Here is a 16,195-nt window from a genome sequence, read left to right on the forward strand (position 1 = left end):
AATGGTTAGTGTGGGTGCGGCAGGACGAGTCTTGGGAACGAGAGCCTGACTGTGAGCTGTGTAGTCAAATTGATCGCGGTTGTGTGGAGTGATTTGAGTGCAAGAAAAAAAAATAGTTCTCATGGTCCAGCGAGTGGCGATGACCTGTACAATCATGTATGTGGCGAAAGGGTAGCTACACTGTCCAGACCTTTCCGAAAAACCTTGGCGACAACAAGTCCTTGTTCAACATCCGATACCGATGCCTTAAATTGGTCATGAAAGATGATGAGTTTGTCGGTTTACAGCACTTATCAATCGAGAATGCATGTGTTCCAAGCTCAGCGATATGGATGAAAACTCAACCCGGCATCCAGTCCTCTCGTCGTGCAAGCCTTCGGACAAGATTGTTGCACCAGCTTGAACAAACTCCCGAATCGCGGTGCTGAATTTTGCCGACTCATTTAACTGAACCAGGATAGCACAAGGATTGGCTAAGCATCAGCCGACTCATGCGACATAATGCACCATGTTTTCAGAAATCAGAATAAGGCGTTTTCGCGCGACACAACAAACTTTCTACACCAGGTTGGCCTTGGAGTACGTCCACTTTTGCCCGTACAGAAAACATCAATGTCAAACGCGCTGCCGTATTGGTCATAAGGAAAGATTATGTTTCCCACAGAGAGCAAAACCGATTGATCACCGAAAGAGCGCACGCAAACCGTCCCTTACGTCACAACAGAAGCGAGGTTGATCGTATCATTCAAAGTGGATTTCGCATTCCGCATTCCCTGAATAATCATGCTGTCCGTCTTCAGCTCTACACAGTCTCAGACATCAATCACACTGATTTCACGTTCCACCTCGAATCCCACTGGAAAGCTCTATTTTCTGCTACCAACCAGTGTGCTCACGGCAACGCTTACCGGTGAACTTACCTGTGATGTGTCGTCTTAAAGGCCTCAAAGGATCTGAATTTGCTCGGCCCTGATTGATAGATCAGCTGAATGTTTCTGTGTCCCTCTACAGTCCGTATATGACGGCGTGCATCTTACACATACGAGCCTTTCCCAACAACTGACACGCCTGATCCAATCAAAATTTTCTAGTGTTCCTTTCAAGATGGTCTTGGGAAGTGTTCCAACGCCTAGGCCACACTTCATCTGAAACCAAATGGCAAACCCGTCTCCGAAACAAAACGCCATGTACCTTGTGCGGCGCTTGGATCTATGTTCCTTTCAAGATGGTCTTGGGAAGTGTCCCAATGCCTAGGCCACATTTCATTTGGAACCAAATAGCAAACCCGTCTCCGGAACAAAACGCCACGTACCTTATGCGGCGCTTGCATCTGTGGACGCTGAAATCAATCGTCTCCAAACTTCAGGTGTCAGATTTCATTGCCTGGGCAGCTCCTATCGCCGTGGTCAAGAATGGCCACATCAGGATTTTTGCCGATTATTCCAGAAGACCTGTGGGCTAAACTGAATGGAATGGAAAGCTCTATTTTCTGCTACCAACCAGTGTGCTCACGGCAACGCTTACCGGTGAACTTACCTGTGATGTGTCGTCTTAAAGGCCTCAAAGGATCTGAATTTGCTCGGCCCTGATTGATAGATCAGCTGAATGTTTCTGTGTCCCTCTACAGTCCGTACGTGACGGCGTGCATCTTACACATACGAGCCTTTCCCAACAACTGACACGCCTGATCCAATCAAAATTTTCTAGTGTTCTTTTCAAGATGGTCTTGGGAAGTGTCCCAATGCCTAGGCCACATTTCATTTGGAACCAAATAGCAAACCCGTCTCCGGAACAAAACGCCACGTACCTTATGCGGCGCTTGCATCTGTGGACGCTGAAATCAATCGTCTCCAAACTTCAGGTGTCAGATTTCATTGCCTGGGCAGCTCCTATCGCCGTGGTCAAGAATGGCCACATCAGGATTTTTGCCGATTATTCCAGAAGACCTGTGGGCTAAACTGAATGGAAGCACTTGTTTTGCTAAACTCGATCTGGCTGATGCTTATCCACAAGTCATAGTTGCGAATGACTTCAAGGCACCATTAAAATTCACGCGGACTTTTCCAGTTCAATTGTAGAAATTGCACCCACCATATTACAACAGGTGTCGTGGTGAACCTGGGTGATATCATCGTAGCAGCCTCTGATCGGGAAGAACTCCTTCCTCGCTTAACCTCAGTACTTGATCGAATCCAGGAATACGGTTTTCATCTCCAAGTGAAAAAAATGCATTCTTTCTTACGTTTATCAAATAGTTGAGTTTTATTTTCGATAAATCTGTCCGTTATCTTGACCCGGATTCCATTCCGAGAATTGCATCATCGACGGATGTGCCCTCATTGCGATCTTTCCTCGGGTTGGTGAGCTTTCACAGTGCCTTTCTACCAGATGTGCACCATCTCCTAAAGAAGGATGTTCCCCGGAACCGGTCATCACAATGTCAGTAGGCTTTTGACACAGTTAAGTCAATTCTATCGTCACACCCATCTATGCATATCATTCTAACCTCACAAGCATCCAACCATGGAATCGAAGCAGTCATTTCCAACAGATTTCCCGATGGCTCTGCAAAGGACACTGTCCAGGCGGCCCGACACCAGCCAAACGCAATTACAGTCGTATTTGCCGTCAAGAAATTCCACAAACTAATTTACGGTCTCCATTTCTCACTCTTCACCGATCACAAACCGCAAGTGGTTTAACGTTACCTGCCAGAAATCTGGCAACCTCCTGTGGAGATGAATCTAGGCCATTCACCTTCCTCGTGAATTTCGGGTGGCCCATAAGGTCGTGGTAAGATTACACTTTTTGGGTACAACCTACACCACCTGGCTTAGATCAGGTGATTTATCAATAGCGACTCTGACATTAACCTGGTTTGCCTTTGTCATTACTATTCTGTCTACCTGTTTTAGGATGTTGAAAGCTCTTCGCTCTGCTGGTGCAAATTTTGAGTCTCTGATTGTTGTGAATACTATACTCGCAATTTCTCCGCTTCTATTGAAGGAAGCTTCTAGAACGCGGAGTCAGCCAAATCCGACTGCCCAAAGAAGTCTTACCGCACACAGACCAACAAAATCTGTGAACGATACCCAAGGGGAATATTCTAGCAATAAATCCACCGATTGTTTACCAAACCTCTCTGAAACAATGACTACTCAATCGGTGCCCAACTGATTGTGAATCTTTCTCTAATTTTGCGGTCGATTGCTTGGGTCCAGTTCACTAGCAACCGTTTGCTTAATGTGACTAACATCGAGTTGGCGACTAGTTTCGTCACCTTTTCTTTCGCTCGCCAATCGGGTTAGTGCCTGCAACCTTGCAACATCAAACGCGTCACCAGCGCGATCGATATGAACCACCTAATCAAGCCGGCTGAATAGTTCAACATGCTTCCGCTAGTAACACCTGTCAATATACCCGCCGAGGCGATTGTTGTTCAATCACAACATTGCATGTCATCTAAATTGAGGAATTTGTAGCGACCTTGTCACCCACACACTTGACTGTTCAGCTCACAGTCGCTCACTGGATCACGAGACTTGTTTTTTTTTCATACAAACCACGTCAAATTAAGGTGACTCATCGGACATCGATTATCTGTACCGTCTAGTGAGCGTACCAACCACTCATGTGCTGTCACACCCAAGTACACGCAAACGGACCTACTCATAGGAACACCGCACACAGTCAACACTCACAGACTCGCGCGCGAACAGGAAGTTAATTACTCTCCACAAGTCCACGGACAATTATGGAACACGTGTAGCAGTCACACTGCGGAGAAAAACACGTTCCCGCCGTCCGAACTTTCACCAAAGAATTCTCACAGACTTGCTCCCATTTTGCATTGCATTTATTTTTATGCATGTGGCATCTCACCATTGTCAACTATACCAAAAACTTTTATTAGTTCATATACCTTCTGAACTGTATCATGGTCATCATCAGTAGCGCAGTAGGCAGATATTTGGTAATCAGTTCAAGTACTCTTAAAATAGCACTTATTCATCTAGACAGGCCCAAGCATGAATTCCTCTACGTGGCAATTACACCGAAGACATGGCATGTTCTTACAGCTTGGACAACAGAAACTGCACGAAAAACGCTGCCCAAACTGAGTAGAATCTGGTTGCAGACCTGTGTCTCTTCTCGGATGCTAAAACTGGGCCCAAGCATGAATTCCTCTACGTGGCATTTACACCGAAGACTTGGCATGTTCTTACAACTTAGACAACAGAATCTGAACGAAAAACGCAACCCAAACTGAATAGAATCTGGCTGCAGACTTGTGTCTCTTCTCGGATGCTAAAACTGATTGCACATATCCTCACTGAGCCGGTTGTAGCTCTGTTCAGTTAGTACTCCATATAAGGAAGAGGGGTTTTCTGAAAGTAACCACAGATTGCCCGGAATCCACTGAAACCCTCAACTCTACTAGATGCCAAACAGACAGCCCTGAATCAAAGCCGGAAAGCACGAGATAGCGTTGGATCAAAGTCGGACAGTCTTCGGCATAGTTCGCGACTTGTGTTCCTTAGACTGACGGCGCTACCTTCCCCTTCAATCCAGTTCACAAACTCGTTATCACAAGTGTTCTGTCCACTGCGTTTACGGTTCATCCGTCGTGTTCTGTAGTTTTTTCAAGAAAGCTTGTTGGCGGGTTCCTAGTACAGTGGAATAGCCAAGGTTAGTTCCGTCAGTTGACCTAGAAAATAGTGTCGAGTTGTCAGCACCCACCTCTGTCCTGGTGCGTACGGTCCAAACCACCCTGTCAGAACTCTACATGATCCTCACGGCACTTTATGGTAGACTCTTTGATGTGTCAGATTTTGCATGCGTGCGTGTATGTCCGTCAATCTATCAGCTGACCGCTTTGTGACTTTAGTGGCTAATTGGTTGTGTCCTGTGCGTTGCACGCGTGCGTGTCTGTTCGTCAATCTATCAGCTGACTGCTTCGATTTGAGTGGCTGATTGGTTGCGTCCGGTGCGTTGCACGCGTGTGTGTCTATCTCTCATCCACCAGAGAACTGTTGTGTGGTGCCTGCACACGCGAACAGAGTTGTGTGCTGGAAACCCATTTTGCAAATGCGCATGTTCTTTCCCAAAACTACCCTGAGAAGGGTGAGGAGAGGACATGATCACTCTTGATGAACCAAGCAATAAAAGAGGGTCTAGATCTTTCTGGAAGTTTAACTGCAGAACGAATTTTTAATTTCTGTCTTTAGGCACTTAAACATCAGTTTGCTTTGAAGTGACTGTCCGGGAAACTGGGGAACTAGGATTTGTTAAAACTACCGAGCTGTATGAAGGGGCTCCCAGGAAGTGACCTGGAAAGCCTTTCTACTTGGACTCAGTTCTAATACCGGCAGAATTTACCTATGAATGACAGTTGTGTTACTTCATTTTCAGGTACAGTATTCCTTAGCCCCATTGAGGCTATCCTTGCGGAACCCAAAATGCCGGTCCTGTTGATTGCTGACTGTAGTAGTGGACCAGCTAGTCTTATATCCAGCGCCGACATACACGTATGGAAGGCGCTCAAGTGCGTCTAAGTGATAGCGTGGGAACAATTATAAGCCCACGGGCTGTTGCATAGACGCTAGCTCGGCATGATGATGTCAATTTATGGAGGGAACAAGTACGCAGAAAAAAGTTGAACCCAGTGGGAAATTTCGCCTCGCTCACGTAAAACGCTAGACGAGAAAGCCAGTTTCCAAAGCAACAGGTTCGTCCTTCAACCTTGGGTGACTGCTTCGCGTGCACAATGGCATTGATCTTGTGGAGGGGTAGTTCTGTTCCGTGGTCCTTAAAATCTGAATCGCATCATTGGCTTAAGTGCTTCAGTTTAGCATGACTAAAAATCACGTGATCTGACTTTAAAGACGATATTCCCGTTACTAAGGTCGTTTGAACTTCTCCTAGGAGCTGCTGAGTTTGGCTAAAACCCACAGGAACTTGCGGTTACCCAAGCACTTTATCTCTGAGCTGATTCCGTTTGTCTTACTAGAATAGCTGGAGCGTACGAAGACAACACCAACAGGTTCCGAAACAGTGAGTTACCCTCTAATGGAAGATAGAGTGGAGAGAAGTTTAGAGTGTACCGTTTGTTCCCCTGATCAAATCAAAACAAACTACCATCTAGGATGACACTTTGGAATCGTTTCTGGGAGTTTTGTTGGCACAGCACATGTCATTGGGTAACTTAGTACATTGAGCAAGCCAATGGGACTGTCTTTGTAAGTAAACCCGAAATCGAAAAGTACATCACATAAAGACCAAGGAAGGAATAGTTTGCAAACGAGTGTATTTTGCTAATTTCGTGCCATTTTGTTTCAAGTAGAACATAAGGTTGACGGTGGAAACTCGGGGACTGCGCCTACCTGATGAGCCCGAAACGGAAGGGCGAAACCGGTCGTGGGCTGTCGACGAATTTTCAGCTACCTTATGAGTAGTGCATTAACAAATAGTCCTGATCGAATCGTTTAATTTCATAGCAAAAAGCCCATTTTCAAAAGTTGGACAGTGGTTCCTAGATTCTCGTCCGAACAGCCTTCATCCTGTCCGGGTACAGTTAACCTGATGAGTTCATTGGATTCGAGTTTCAGCCTTATTCGAGCGCATCAGAAGTGCATATCCGCGGCAGCTTCGGGGTTGAAACTCCGGGGGGAGGTAACACACAAGGCGAGTGCGTTACTAGCACACCTCTGAACAAACGAACGTGTTCACGCGTGAACGGGGTAATCGGTTCGGTCGACACCCCGACCGAGTGACTGACCCGCCTGCCGGGACTTCCCTATCATCGACGCTTGAAACCTGCAGGATACTTTTTTAGCCCTCGTAGTTGGTTGAAGGATTGGTACAACTCACGTACAAAATGAATTCGCCAGGAGTGGAAGCGGATTGTTCAAACGAGGATGACATGAGCTCGAATTCTAAAAATCCCAAAACCATTTACAGCAAATACACGGAGACCACCTTAACCCGCCTATCTCCTGTTCGAACCTCCAACATTCGTCACGCTGATGGGCCCCGTTGGGGTGGGGCTCTTTTTCACTGCTTTGGCATCTATTGTCGTCTAATAAAGCGATCTCAACTTGCCAATTCAATGTTCCCCGAGGGAGCGAGCTGACAAAATGTTAGCAGATCGTAAGGTTAGTGGCACAGCACAATTGTCCTCCACTTTCTGGGTTTTCAAGCGTGACGATATCACTCGGTTTACCAATATACACACTGACACACATGAATCTGGAATACCTTTGACGTTGTCACGTGACCAATAGACAACATTCTTGAATCTGAGTCAACTCCAATCAACAGGCATACCAAACGAGTGCAGCGCGCCGCACGGATGCAACACGCTCTAATAAAAGGAACATCGCAGACGTCTTCTGAATCGCCGTACCCCCACAATGGTGTTTGCCGAGTTTCGGAACTTGTTTGATAAGATAATTGTTCCAGACAAAGTCGGCGTGGAAGATGTTGTCGATCGTTTGACCCTGTTTACAGCCGTTCTCTTCGCTCTGGCATCGCTCCTCGTATGCATGAAACAGTACATTATGAGTGCGCTGAATTGCTACATACCTGTCGGCCCCAGTGGAGAGTTGTTCAGGGATTTTGTAAACTCATACTGCTGGGTACATGGAACCATTCCGTTGAAACCGCACGAGCCGTTTCCCAAATCCGAAGAAATGTGGGATGAGTATGACCGAATTCGTCGAATCAGTAAGTTGTATCACTGTTTGCTAGATGACAGAGTTTGGTGCAAATTGCCTAGTCATCTTGTTGTGCTTTCGCGTCGCGAGATTTTGTGTTTTGCTAACACCAAGATAAGCACTGGCCAGTTCCTGGATTCGATTGAGCGTCCTACTATCGACAACAGCAGAAGTCCTTCATCTCCGCACAGCCTGACAACTCACGCACTCACGTGAAATTGACGCATGAACCTAAAGTGACGATGAAAACAGCTGGCTACAGTAGCTCCTGTTATTTGAGTAAACTTTGCCGAACGCAGAAAGTAGTCTTTCGTTTAATGTACGGGCTTCCTCTTTTATTTTTACCATGAAATTCACTCAGAGGTTTTTTATCAGATTAATCAATTTGGGACTAAGACAACAATGGCAAGCGGTATTACTGGTTGTCTTGACTCAGTGATCGATCGATGAGGAGATGAACAGAAGGCAATTAAGTTTGAACCAGCCGTTTAAATACATCAGCTGTTGTGGCGAAGAACTTGTGACCGGGAGTTCCTTGGTTCGAGCCCAGTTCTGACTTTTTGAATGTCCCTCGAGAAACTTGGCAGTACTGTAGCGGCCGTACCCCTTCCAATTTGCATGCAAGAAAAGAACGTCGCAACCAAATGGACGCTGTTGGGTTTTCTTCATCCGGTCAAAACATGAAAAACACTTTTTTCGTTATTAGAAGAGGCCTATTACGGGGACTGTGTCCATTTGATGAGCTCCAAGAGGGGCGAAACGGATCGTGGGCTGTCGAGAAGTTTTTGGCAATCTTGTAAGTAATTTCTTTTATGAAAGAAGGGGCAGATTACCTTAGTATTACACTACTTTTACACTACTTCCCGTCACGGAGAGATTGGGCCTTGTCATGGTGTGATGTCTTGCGCACCTCAGCTACCCATTGAGCTATACTGGGGGCGCCCCTGCAACACTCACAGAGTCTCTCATACCAGGTTGGTCAATGGTTAGAGGTCTGATAAACGCAGCCTCCTGGTCCTCCAGGTTGGGGTTTGGAACTGTGGTGACTTTTTCCTTAGAAATGGTAATGCATTTGCGTTACCCGCCAAACACCGCTGCCTTGTGGTAAGGCTTTTCAATCAAAGACCTTCGTTGAGTATCCCAATAGTCCTCCAAGTCAAACTCAGAGTGGCGGGAGCAGAGAGGTGTCCAACCCTTGACCTGGTAGAGGGATATGAAGGAGATCACGAAACGCTTGAGTGCTGTCGGTGCTACTCGCCTTCCAGGGTGGGGACCGCGTGATCCCCACTGCGGCCGGTTGGAAACACACTTTGCACTTCGTCAATTGTTTACAAATTCGTTTTCAAGTAATGGTTGATAAAAACCTGGAGACTACGCCTACCTGATGAGCTCCAAGAAAGGTTCAAACGATAGTGTATCGGGGAGTTATATATATATATATATATATATATATATATATATATATATATCAGCACGAGCGTACTTAAATGAACCACTTTATTCGAGCGCGCCGTTGCGCCTTGATCCTGAATATGAGGAGCCCAGCCATGTTACATCTGCATGCCGAGGCCCATTCGGAATGAAACTAGCTGTGATTCGCCTTTGTCAGGATATCTGCATTCTGTCACAGACGTGGGATTCAGTCGCGTGACTTGGTAGCATTCGGATGAATTCCATACTACTGAGTATCAATCAGTAGGCGAAAAGTAACGCATTCATGGGTTAACGGTCAAGCCCTCAGGCGTGTTATGCCACATCTATGGTCCTAATCAGGCGACTAGGCATGTTGAAACGAACTTTCTTTAATCGTCTGGTAGGCATGAAAATATTTTCAAAACGTATGAAGAACCGTAGCTGGAGTTTGAAGGCAGTGTGCTAGGAGGACCAAGTTCATATACTCTGTACTGTAGGCTAACCAGAAGATATAGGGAAGCAATCTCATAGGACGCAAGGACCAACAATGGCTTCAGCTCTAGTCCCTTAGCCAAACCACGAATAGCTGTTGTGATTGGTTGGCCAGGTGAAAAATGTGGTAGTACCAATCATCTTTCGATCACATCACTTGGTCACGTACTGATGAATTTTTAGATGGAAGGTTCGTTCACGTTGCGAAATTACCCTTCCTAATCGTAAATCGACGGCGGTTTGAAGTGATCTGATAGCCCCCAGTTGAGGTTTCGGTCGGACGGTTAGTTGTTCAACGACTGGCAGGAACGCAGTGGGTTCGAAGCTCTCCGAATTTCGTGAGAGTGACTCTAACGAAACAGCTGTACGACGCTTTCCGGACTTCATTGAGAGGATGAAGGCTCCTCGAAACACCATCAATCTATAAGTAGCTCAGAGGAATGGGTTGGACTTCCATCTGAGAAGTCATCTTTCGAGGAGCCAGTCAACACGTGACTGTAACAGTGGCCGCAAGTTCTAAACCACCAATCAGTTTCCGGCGTGGCTGTGCAAACAGACGTGACTAATCACTTGCATGGGGTCAAACGATTACTCTCGGTCATTTAAAATGCTTAAATTTGACAGTTCAGACATCAGTATTCTATTCGCTCTCGCTGTTTGTGTCCACAACAACCCCAGAAATTTGAGTGAATTGAGGGAATTTTGAAGTCAAAACCCGCTGATTCACCCTGTGTTGAAATGTCGAGGCTGGAACACCCTTCCGGTGCCGAGGTTCCATGCCGCATGAAGGAGGCACGAGGGCTGGGGTACTGCCACGTTTCCCAAGCCTAGACCAGGGACGTCGAGAGACAGAGATCGGGTTCGAACCACGGATCTTCCGGCCAGTAAATTCGCGCTCGAACCACCTGAGCCATCTCATCCCTGAAATGTCGAGGATTCGAGGCTGACCTTGTTAAGTAGATGTGCTATTGTTGTGCGTAAGTTTAGTTGAGGAGACTGCATAAAGCGGATAGTTGACGTTAAAATATTCTATTTGGGTGGACACGTGGACAAATGTGAGTTACTCAGTGCTTCGGGTGTTCACCCGCTGATTAGCCTCTGGTTGTTCTGATCGACGGGTCACATCTTGGTCTTTAGTTTCGTCATTTGGTGTAGGACAAGCGTAGGATCTAAATAAAAACATTGGGATGTAGAAACAAATGTTTCAGTCAGTCAAGTAGTACAAACATCACAAACCGCCCAGTAAGGGACATTCAAAGCGCGCAGGAGAGACATGACAACCAATGGAAGGGTTCGCTAACAAGAGAACAGAACGGAAGCTCGTTCTGTAGATGAATTCCCTCTATACTGAAAAACTGGAGCGATCTAGACTACTATTTCGATCGATTATGGACCGTCGGTTCTTGTTCCAGGCCATCATCTGTTCGTGAGATGCGCGATGTTTCTACCCACAAGACGTTGATACCCTATTTAGGACGAAGAACACGCTACATCGGTAGCTAGACTCATTCGCGTACCAGGGCAGACTCTCCTGAATTCCTCCTGAATCTCTCGTTTATGATGTCTCTAAGCAACTGAATGTGCTGCACCAGGCCGTCTCAGTTACTGCAACATTCGAGATATCACAAAACGTTCTATAAACGTAGCACAATACCCATAAGGCTGCCGACGGCCCACGACCGGTTCCACCCTTCTAGGAGTGAAAAGTTTTAAGTTGCTTTGTGAGTAGTTTCGGATATCGCACTAACCATAAGACGGTCTGTTGCAGTACACTCAGTTGGAAATGAATAGGAACGAGAGACCCACGTCGGATTCAGGTGAAAACCAAATGGGAATGCAAATAACTGTAGTCGTGCATTTTGGGTTCAACTGGACAAAAAGGTTGACAGAAACGCTGGGACTGCCCCAAGAAGGGCTTACATTCGGGGTATTCGTCTCTGAAGGAGCCGTTCAGAAAAATGGTCACGTGAAATTGCTAAGCGACTGTGTTCTATCTTAACATGAGTTAATCAGCGATCCGCATCGAATGTTACAATCGTTTGCACTTTGGAATCTCTCTAAATTAGTGGCTGTCAACGTGTCAATGATATAAAGGTCGACTGAGTAACAAAACATTTGAGAAAAAAAGTTTACCGGAATCCACTAGGGTTAACTGTTCACAGTGATGACATCTCAAAAGACCTGGAAATACAATCCTTGGAACATTCGTTGTTTGGAACGAAACACCGGTGTAGTTGTCTCTATGCCCACTGACTCACACACACACACATACACGCACACACACATATACACACACAGGACTCACCACTATCGTCCACTGCGAAGTAACCTAATTCTAATGCACTACTCAAAAGGTTGCTGAAAATCCGTCGACAGCCCACGACCGGTTTCTCCCTTTTTGGGGCTCATCAGTTAGGCGCAGTCCTAGTTCTAACGCTTTCTGCTGTCATGTGGTCGAACAAACAAATGTGTCACAGCGACGTGCCGGTGGATTTCATACCTTAGAAGCAGCATCACTGACTTATCGATGCAAACGGCTTGTGTGACCACCTTGATGTGTTGCCAATGGACAGAGCTGGCTCACTCAGACGTGGTAAGGGTAACACAGAAACAACCGTTTGGCTAGGCACATCATCTCAACTAGGTGGCTTTTTAGTAACAACAAGCCAAAGAAGACAACACAAGCATTCAATAAATGCTTGTGTGGAGTTTCCTCGACAGTCGCCCCGTCGTCGCAGCTGCCGGATGCTGAAAACCCTCTTCGGAAACCATCGTCTAGAAAAAGGTGGCAGTTTGAACGTTCTATCACCCAGCTGCGCACGGCTGATCCACAGAAGCATCTGGACAGAATATACCCTTACTCAACCGCCTATCACATGGTTCACGTCACATGATCCCGTCTTGGCTGGTTTCTGGAGTGACTGTATGTGCGACTAGTGAGGTGTCATCTCTTAGAGGAGCTGGCGACAGAACGGGTAAAAACGTTCTGTCGCTGGTGGGACAAGACGTGTCTCGGCGAACATGAATTTGCCATCCTTCAAATTCAGATTAGGGAACACTGCATCTGGCAACCAAAGAACAAAGTGGTCCGAGCTGTAACAAGTAGGACAAAGGAAACTCCTTCTCAAGGGTTTAGTTTGATGCGGCTGACATGCTCTAGTAGTGTCTGATGTAGACAACCAGTCCTTAATGATCGAACCTGGGGATCCACAAGTCCCCTGTTTTCAATAGATGAATTTCCTGTCACTCAAGGTTTGGCGGGTGTGTATGCTTACAGCCTGGGTATTGCCCACACCACTGACTCTACGCAACCTTCTTATGGATGGATACCCGCTGGAAAATGAAAGATTTTTGACTGTCTGCAGTTAATGGTGCGTTTTAAAGAAGGCCACTCTATCTTCTTGTATCTTGATGGTGATGAGGACGACCCGTGAGAGTTAGTGGGGATCACGCAATATGGGTTGCTGTTAATTCACGGTAGGAACGAACTTCTAGAATTTTGTACCGTCACTTCAAAATGGAGAATGCCTAGCTTTGTACTAAACAGGTTCACTTTGTGAAGTAACGGTATTTTCTCAGCTTAGTTCTCGGTCTAAGCCTCCCAAGCTAGCGTTCACGGCAAAAACAACCACCAAAGGTGCACAAGGTCTATTAATGCCCCAAACGAAGTCAGGAACAGTTGTACAGTGCTTCATATCTATAGCGTGGGCGGTTATAACTTTCTGGAATTTTTGACGCGTTCTGGATGCGCCATTGGCAACCGACATTTCGCCAATACTGGGTCATGATTGGCTCTTGGGTCCAGGTTGTTGAACAATCGGATCTCGTCTTGATTCCGGACCGGCAAGCGTTCCGAATTCTTGGTTAATCTTGCGTGGGGTGAACTCCTCGGCCTTAGCAGCACCTGACTGCGAGCGGTAAAGAGGGATCCGTGTGGAATTCCGCCTAACACTTTGCGAAGCCCACTGAAGAAATATCAAGTAGCTTATCCATGTACATTTCAGAGACGGGAAATGGTGTAACGGTGGATACTACTGATGAGGCATGCGAGTAGTGCTTTCTCGTAAATCCGCTTCGCGTCCCTTAAAAAGTGGGATCTAGTACGGAATTAGTGGAGTCGCTCTTTAGCATTTGCTTGGATTTGAGTGACAGTCAATGAACATCCAGGGAAGTTCAAGGAGAAGATGGATATTCACTTTTTGTAAACAAGATGCATATGAGAGTTTCGCGCCCTGTCCAATAGTCTGTAACTGTCTAGCTGATGTTTTCGAATAAACGACTCCGCGGCGAAGGGCTTTCACTGACGGCTGGTTACAAGGTACCCAGGAGAGGATTCGAACTTTGGTAATCCACACATGAGTCTACGTCATCAACCGGTGGTTTGCCTGCCCTCAAACAAAGCGCCCGAACAGGGGCTCGAGCCACAAGCCCCCAAATATGGTGCTCTGTCGAACGGGCAAAACAAATAATCCAATCGTTGGTTTGAACAATTTCCTTGGCAGAATATACCTATGGGAGTTTATCGAAAAGCCTACCTTTGAGAGCCCGTCACTGCAACGCACTTGTCTAGTTGCTACATATTATGGCCTAATTTGAATGTGGCCCACACTATCCAGAAAGACATTTTTCAATACCTCATCATCGGATAGTTTTCCGGTACATGGACCAAGTGGTTAGAGCGCGAATTAGCTGACCAAAAGGTCTGTGGTTCGAACCCGACCTCTGCCTCTCGATTTCCTCTGTCTAGGCTTGGGCGGCCTGGCAGTATCCCAGCCCTCGTACCCAGCCTTCGTGCCCAGCCTTCGTGCGGCATGGCAGCTAGGCACCGAAAGGGTGCTACAGCCGAACGATTTTTTCCGGTACGTGTCTAAATTTAGTAATCGAAATCGTCACCCCTATATTCGATTTAAATCAAAATGGACCACATGAACCAATGACGAAATGTGATGCATACCCAGAATAAAGTACGAATGTCTGAGGATGATGGTGGTTGAACACGGGCCGAAGAAAGAATGTTCCTTCGAGCGTGTATACAGGTGTGTGTGTGTGTGTGTGCACACACTCACCTGTTATCTTTACGAGATAACCGTCTCAAGAAAGGACACACGCGCACATATGCTTACACCCACCACTCGGATCGCTGAATGAGCCGCTTAGCGGAGCTTGCCGTTGTTATTCATCCGAGGTTGTGTGCAGCACACATGACCTACGAACACACACTCACACACACTAGTGCGCAAACTCAAAACCTGGCTCATTAGCATTCAGCGGTCAGTCAGTGGGACGATGCAGCCAAAATAGCCGATGAACAAGAACCATTGCGGTTCGCTTAAACACCACTGCACTACACGTTGACCACTCGTTTTAAAACAACTTTGTCAACAACTTCGGACTATTCACCACCAGCGAAGGCTCAACAATCGTGACCATGCTGGCAACGGATTTTATGGATCTAATTTCCACTGTGACTCTGTCGGATCGATTCCGACTGGAAGATTTCGCAGATCGATTACATCTGGTCACAGTGGTCCTGTTCAGTCTGGCCGCGTCGATTATTGGGTTGAAACAGTACGTCTTCAACCCGCTGTCTTGTTACATTGCGATCGGACCGAGTGGGGATGAATTTGCTGATTATGTGCACTCCTATTGTTGGGTACATGGAACCATTCCCCTGAAGGCTGGAGAGCCAATACCCGACACTCCTGGTGAATGGGAGCAGTATGACCGCCTGCGTCGTGTGAGTAAGTTGATTTGTTTGGCGTTTTACCAGAGAACACACGTGTGACTTTTTTTTGGATCCCTCTTTGTAACAATCTCTGAAAACTGTCGTATTACAGCGCTCACCAAAGCTGGAAAGAATTAGACCAGGAGCCTACTAGTTCCGGTAGAGACGACGACACTATAGTGAAGAGGGATCAAGTCTACAGAGGAGTGGGTTCGAACCTCGCACCTCCTGTTTACTGTCTTTATCTCTTGGTGGAAAGCACTGCATCTCAAGGTGATACTTATATTACCTGCAACCTTTGTCGCTCTTTCTTGCTGACAGCCATCAAACGTTGGGAATAAATCACTAAATTTGTCGTTCCTTCCACAGATACCACCCCTTCAAGAATCGCCGAACCAAGTAATAACTAATCGTTGAGCCGTAGCACCCTTTCAGTGCCTGGCTGCCATGCCACTCAAAAGAAGCACGAAGTCCGAGATACTGCCAAGATGCACAAGCCTAGACGGGGAAAGTCGAGATGCGTTCAAAACACAGTCCTTCCGATCCTTGAGTTCTCGCGTTAACCACACAGTTGTGTGCAGTCCAGTTACTATGACATAAGTGTAACGTGAAGGGATTCGCGATATCACTTATCCCGTACATGAATGGACTGTATTCAGGAAGCGCTCCAAGTGTATAATTTACGTTTCGTATAAAACAAGTTCATATCCTCATAGAGGAAACTACTCACAAGGTTGCTGAGAAAGCTTCGACAGCCCACGACCGGTTTCGCCCTTCCAGTTCGGGCTCATCAGGTAGGCACAGTCCCGAGTTTCCGTCAACCTCATGTTCTACTTGATTTGCAAATGAG

General features: G+C 46.6%; 1 protein-coding gene across 1 annotated transcript in view; it reads left to right on the forward strand.

Moving 5' to 3' along the window:
- Window positions 1-7,404: 7,404 nt before the first annotated feature.
- T265_14889 (hypothetical protein) overlaps window positions 7,405-16,195 on the forward strand; it is a gene marked incomplete at both ends in the record, with an annotated part of 35,991 nt that continues 27,200 nt past the window's right edge. The window contains 2 exons of the mRNA XM_009175702.1: window positions 7,405-7,725; window positions 15,032-15,361. Of these exons, the coding sequence (XP_009173966.1) occupies window positions 7,413-7,725; window positions 15,032-15,361 (643 nt within the window). The remainder of the gene's footprint in view (window positions 7,726-15,031; window positions 15,362-16,195) is intronic.

Source organism: Opisthorchis viverrini (assembly GCF_000715545.1).
Source record: "Opisthorchis viverrini unplaced genomic scaffold opera_v5_292, whole genome shotgun sequence".
Lineage (NCBI taxonomy): Eukaryota > Metazoa > Platyhelminthes > Trematoda > Opisthorchiida > Opisthorchiidae > Opisthorchis > Opisthorchis viverrini.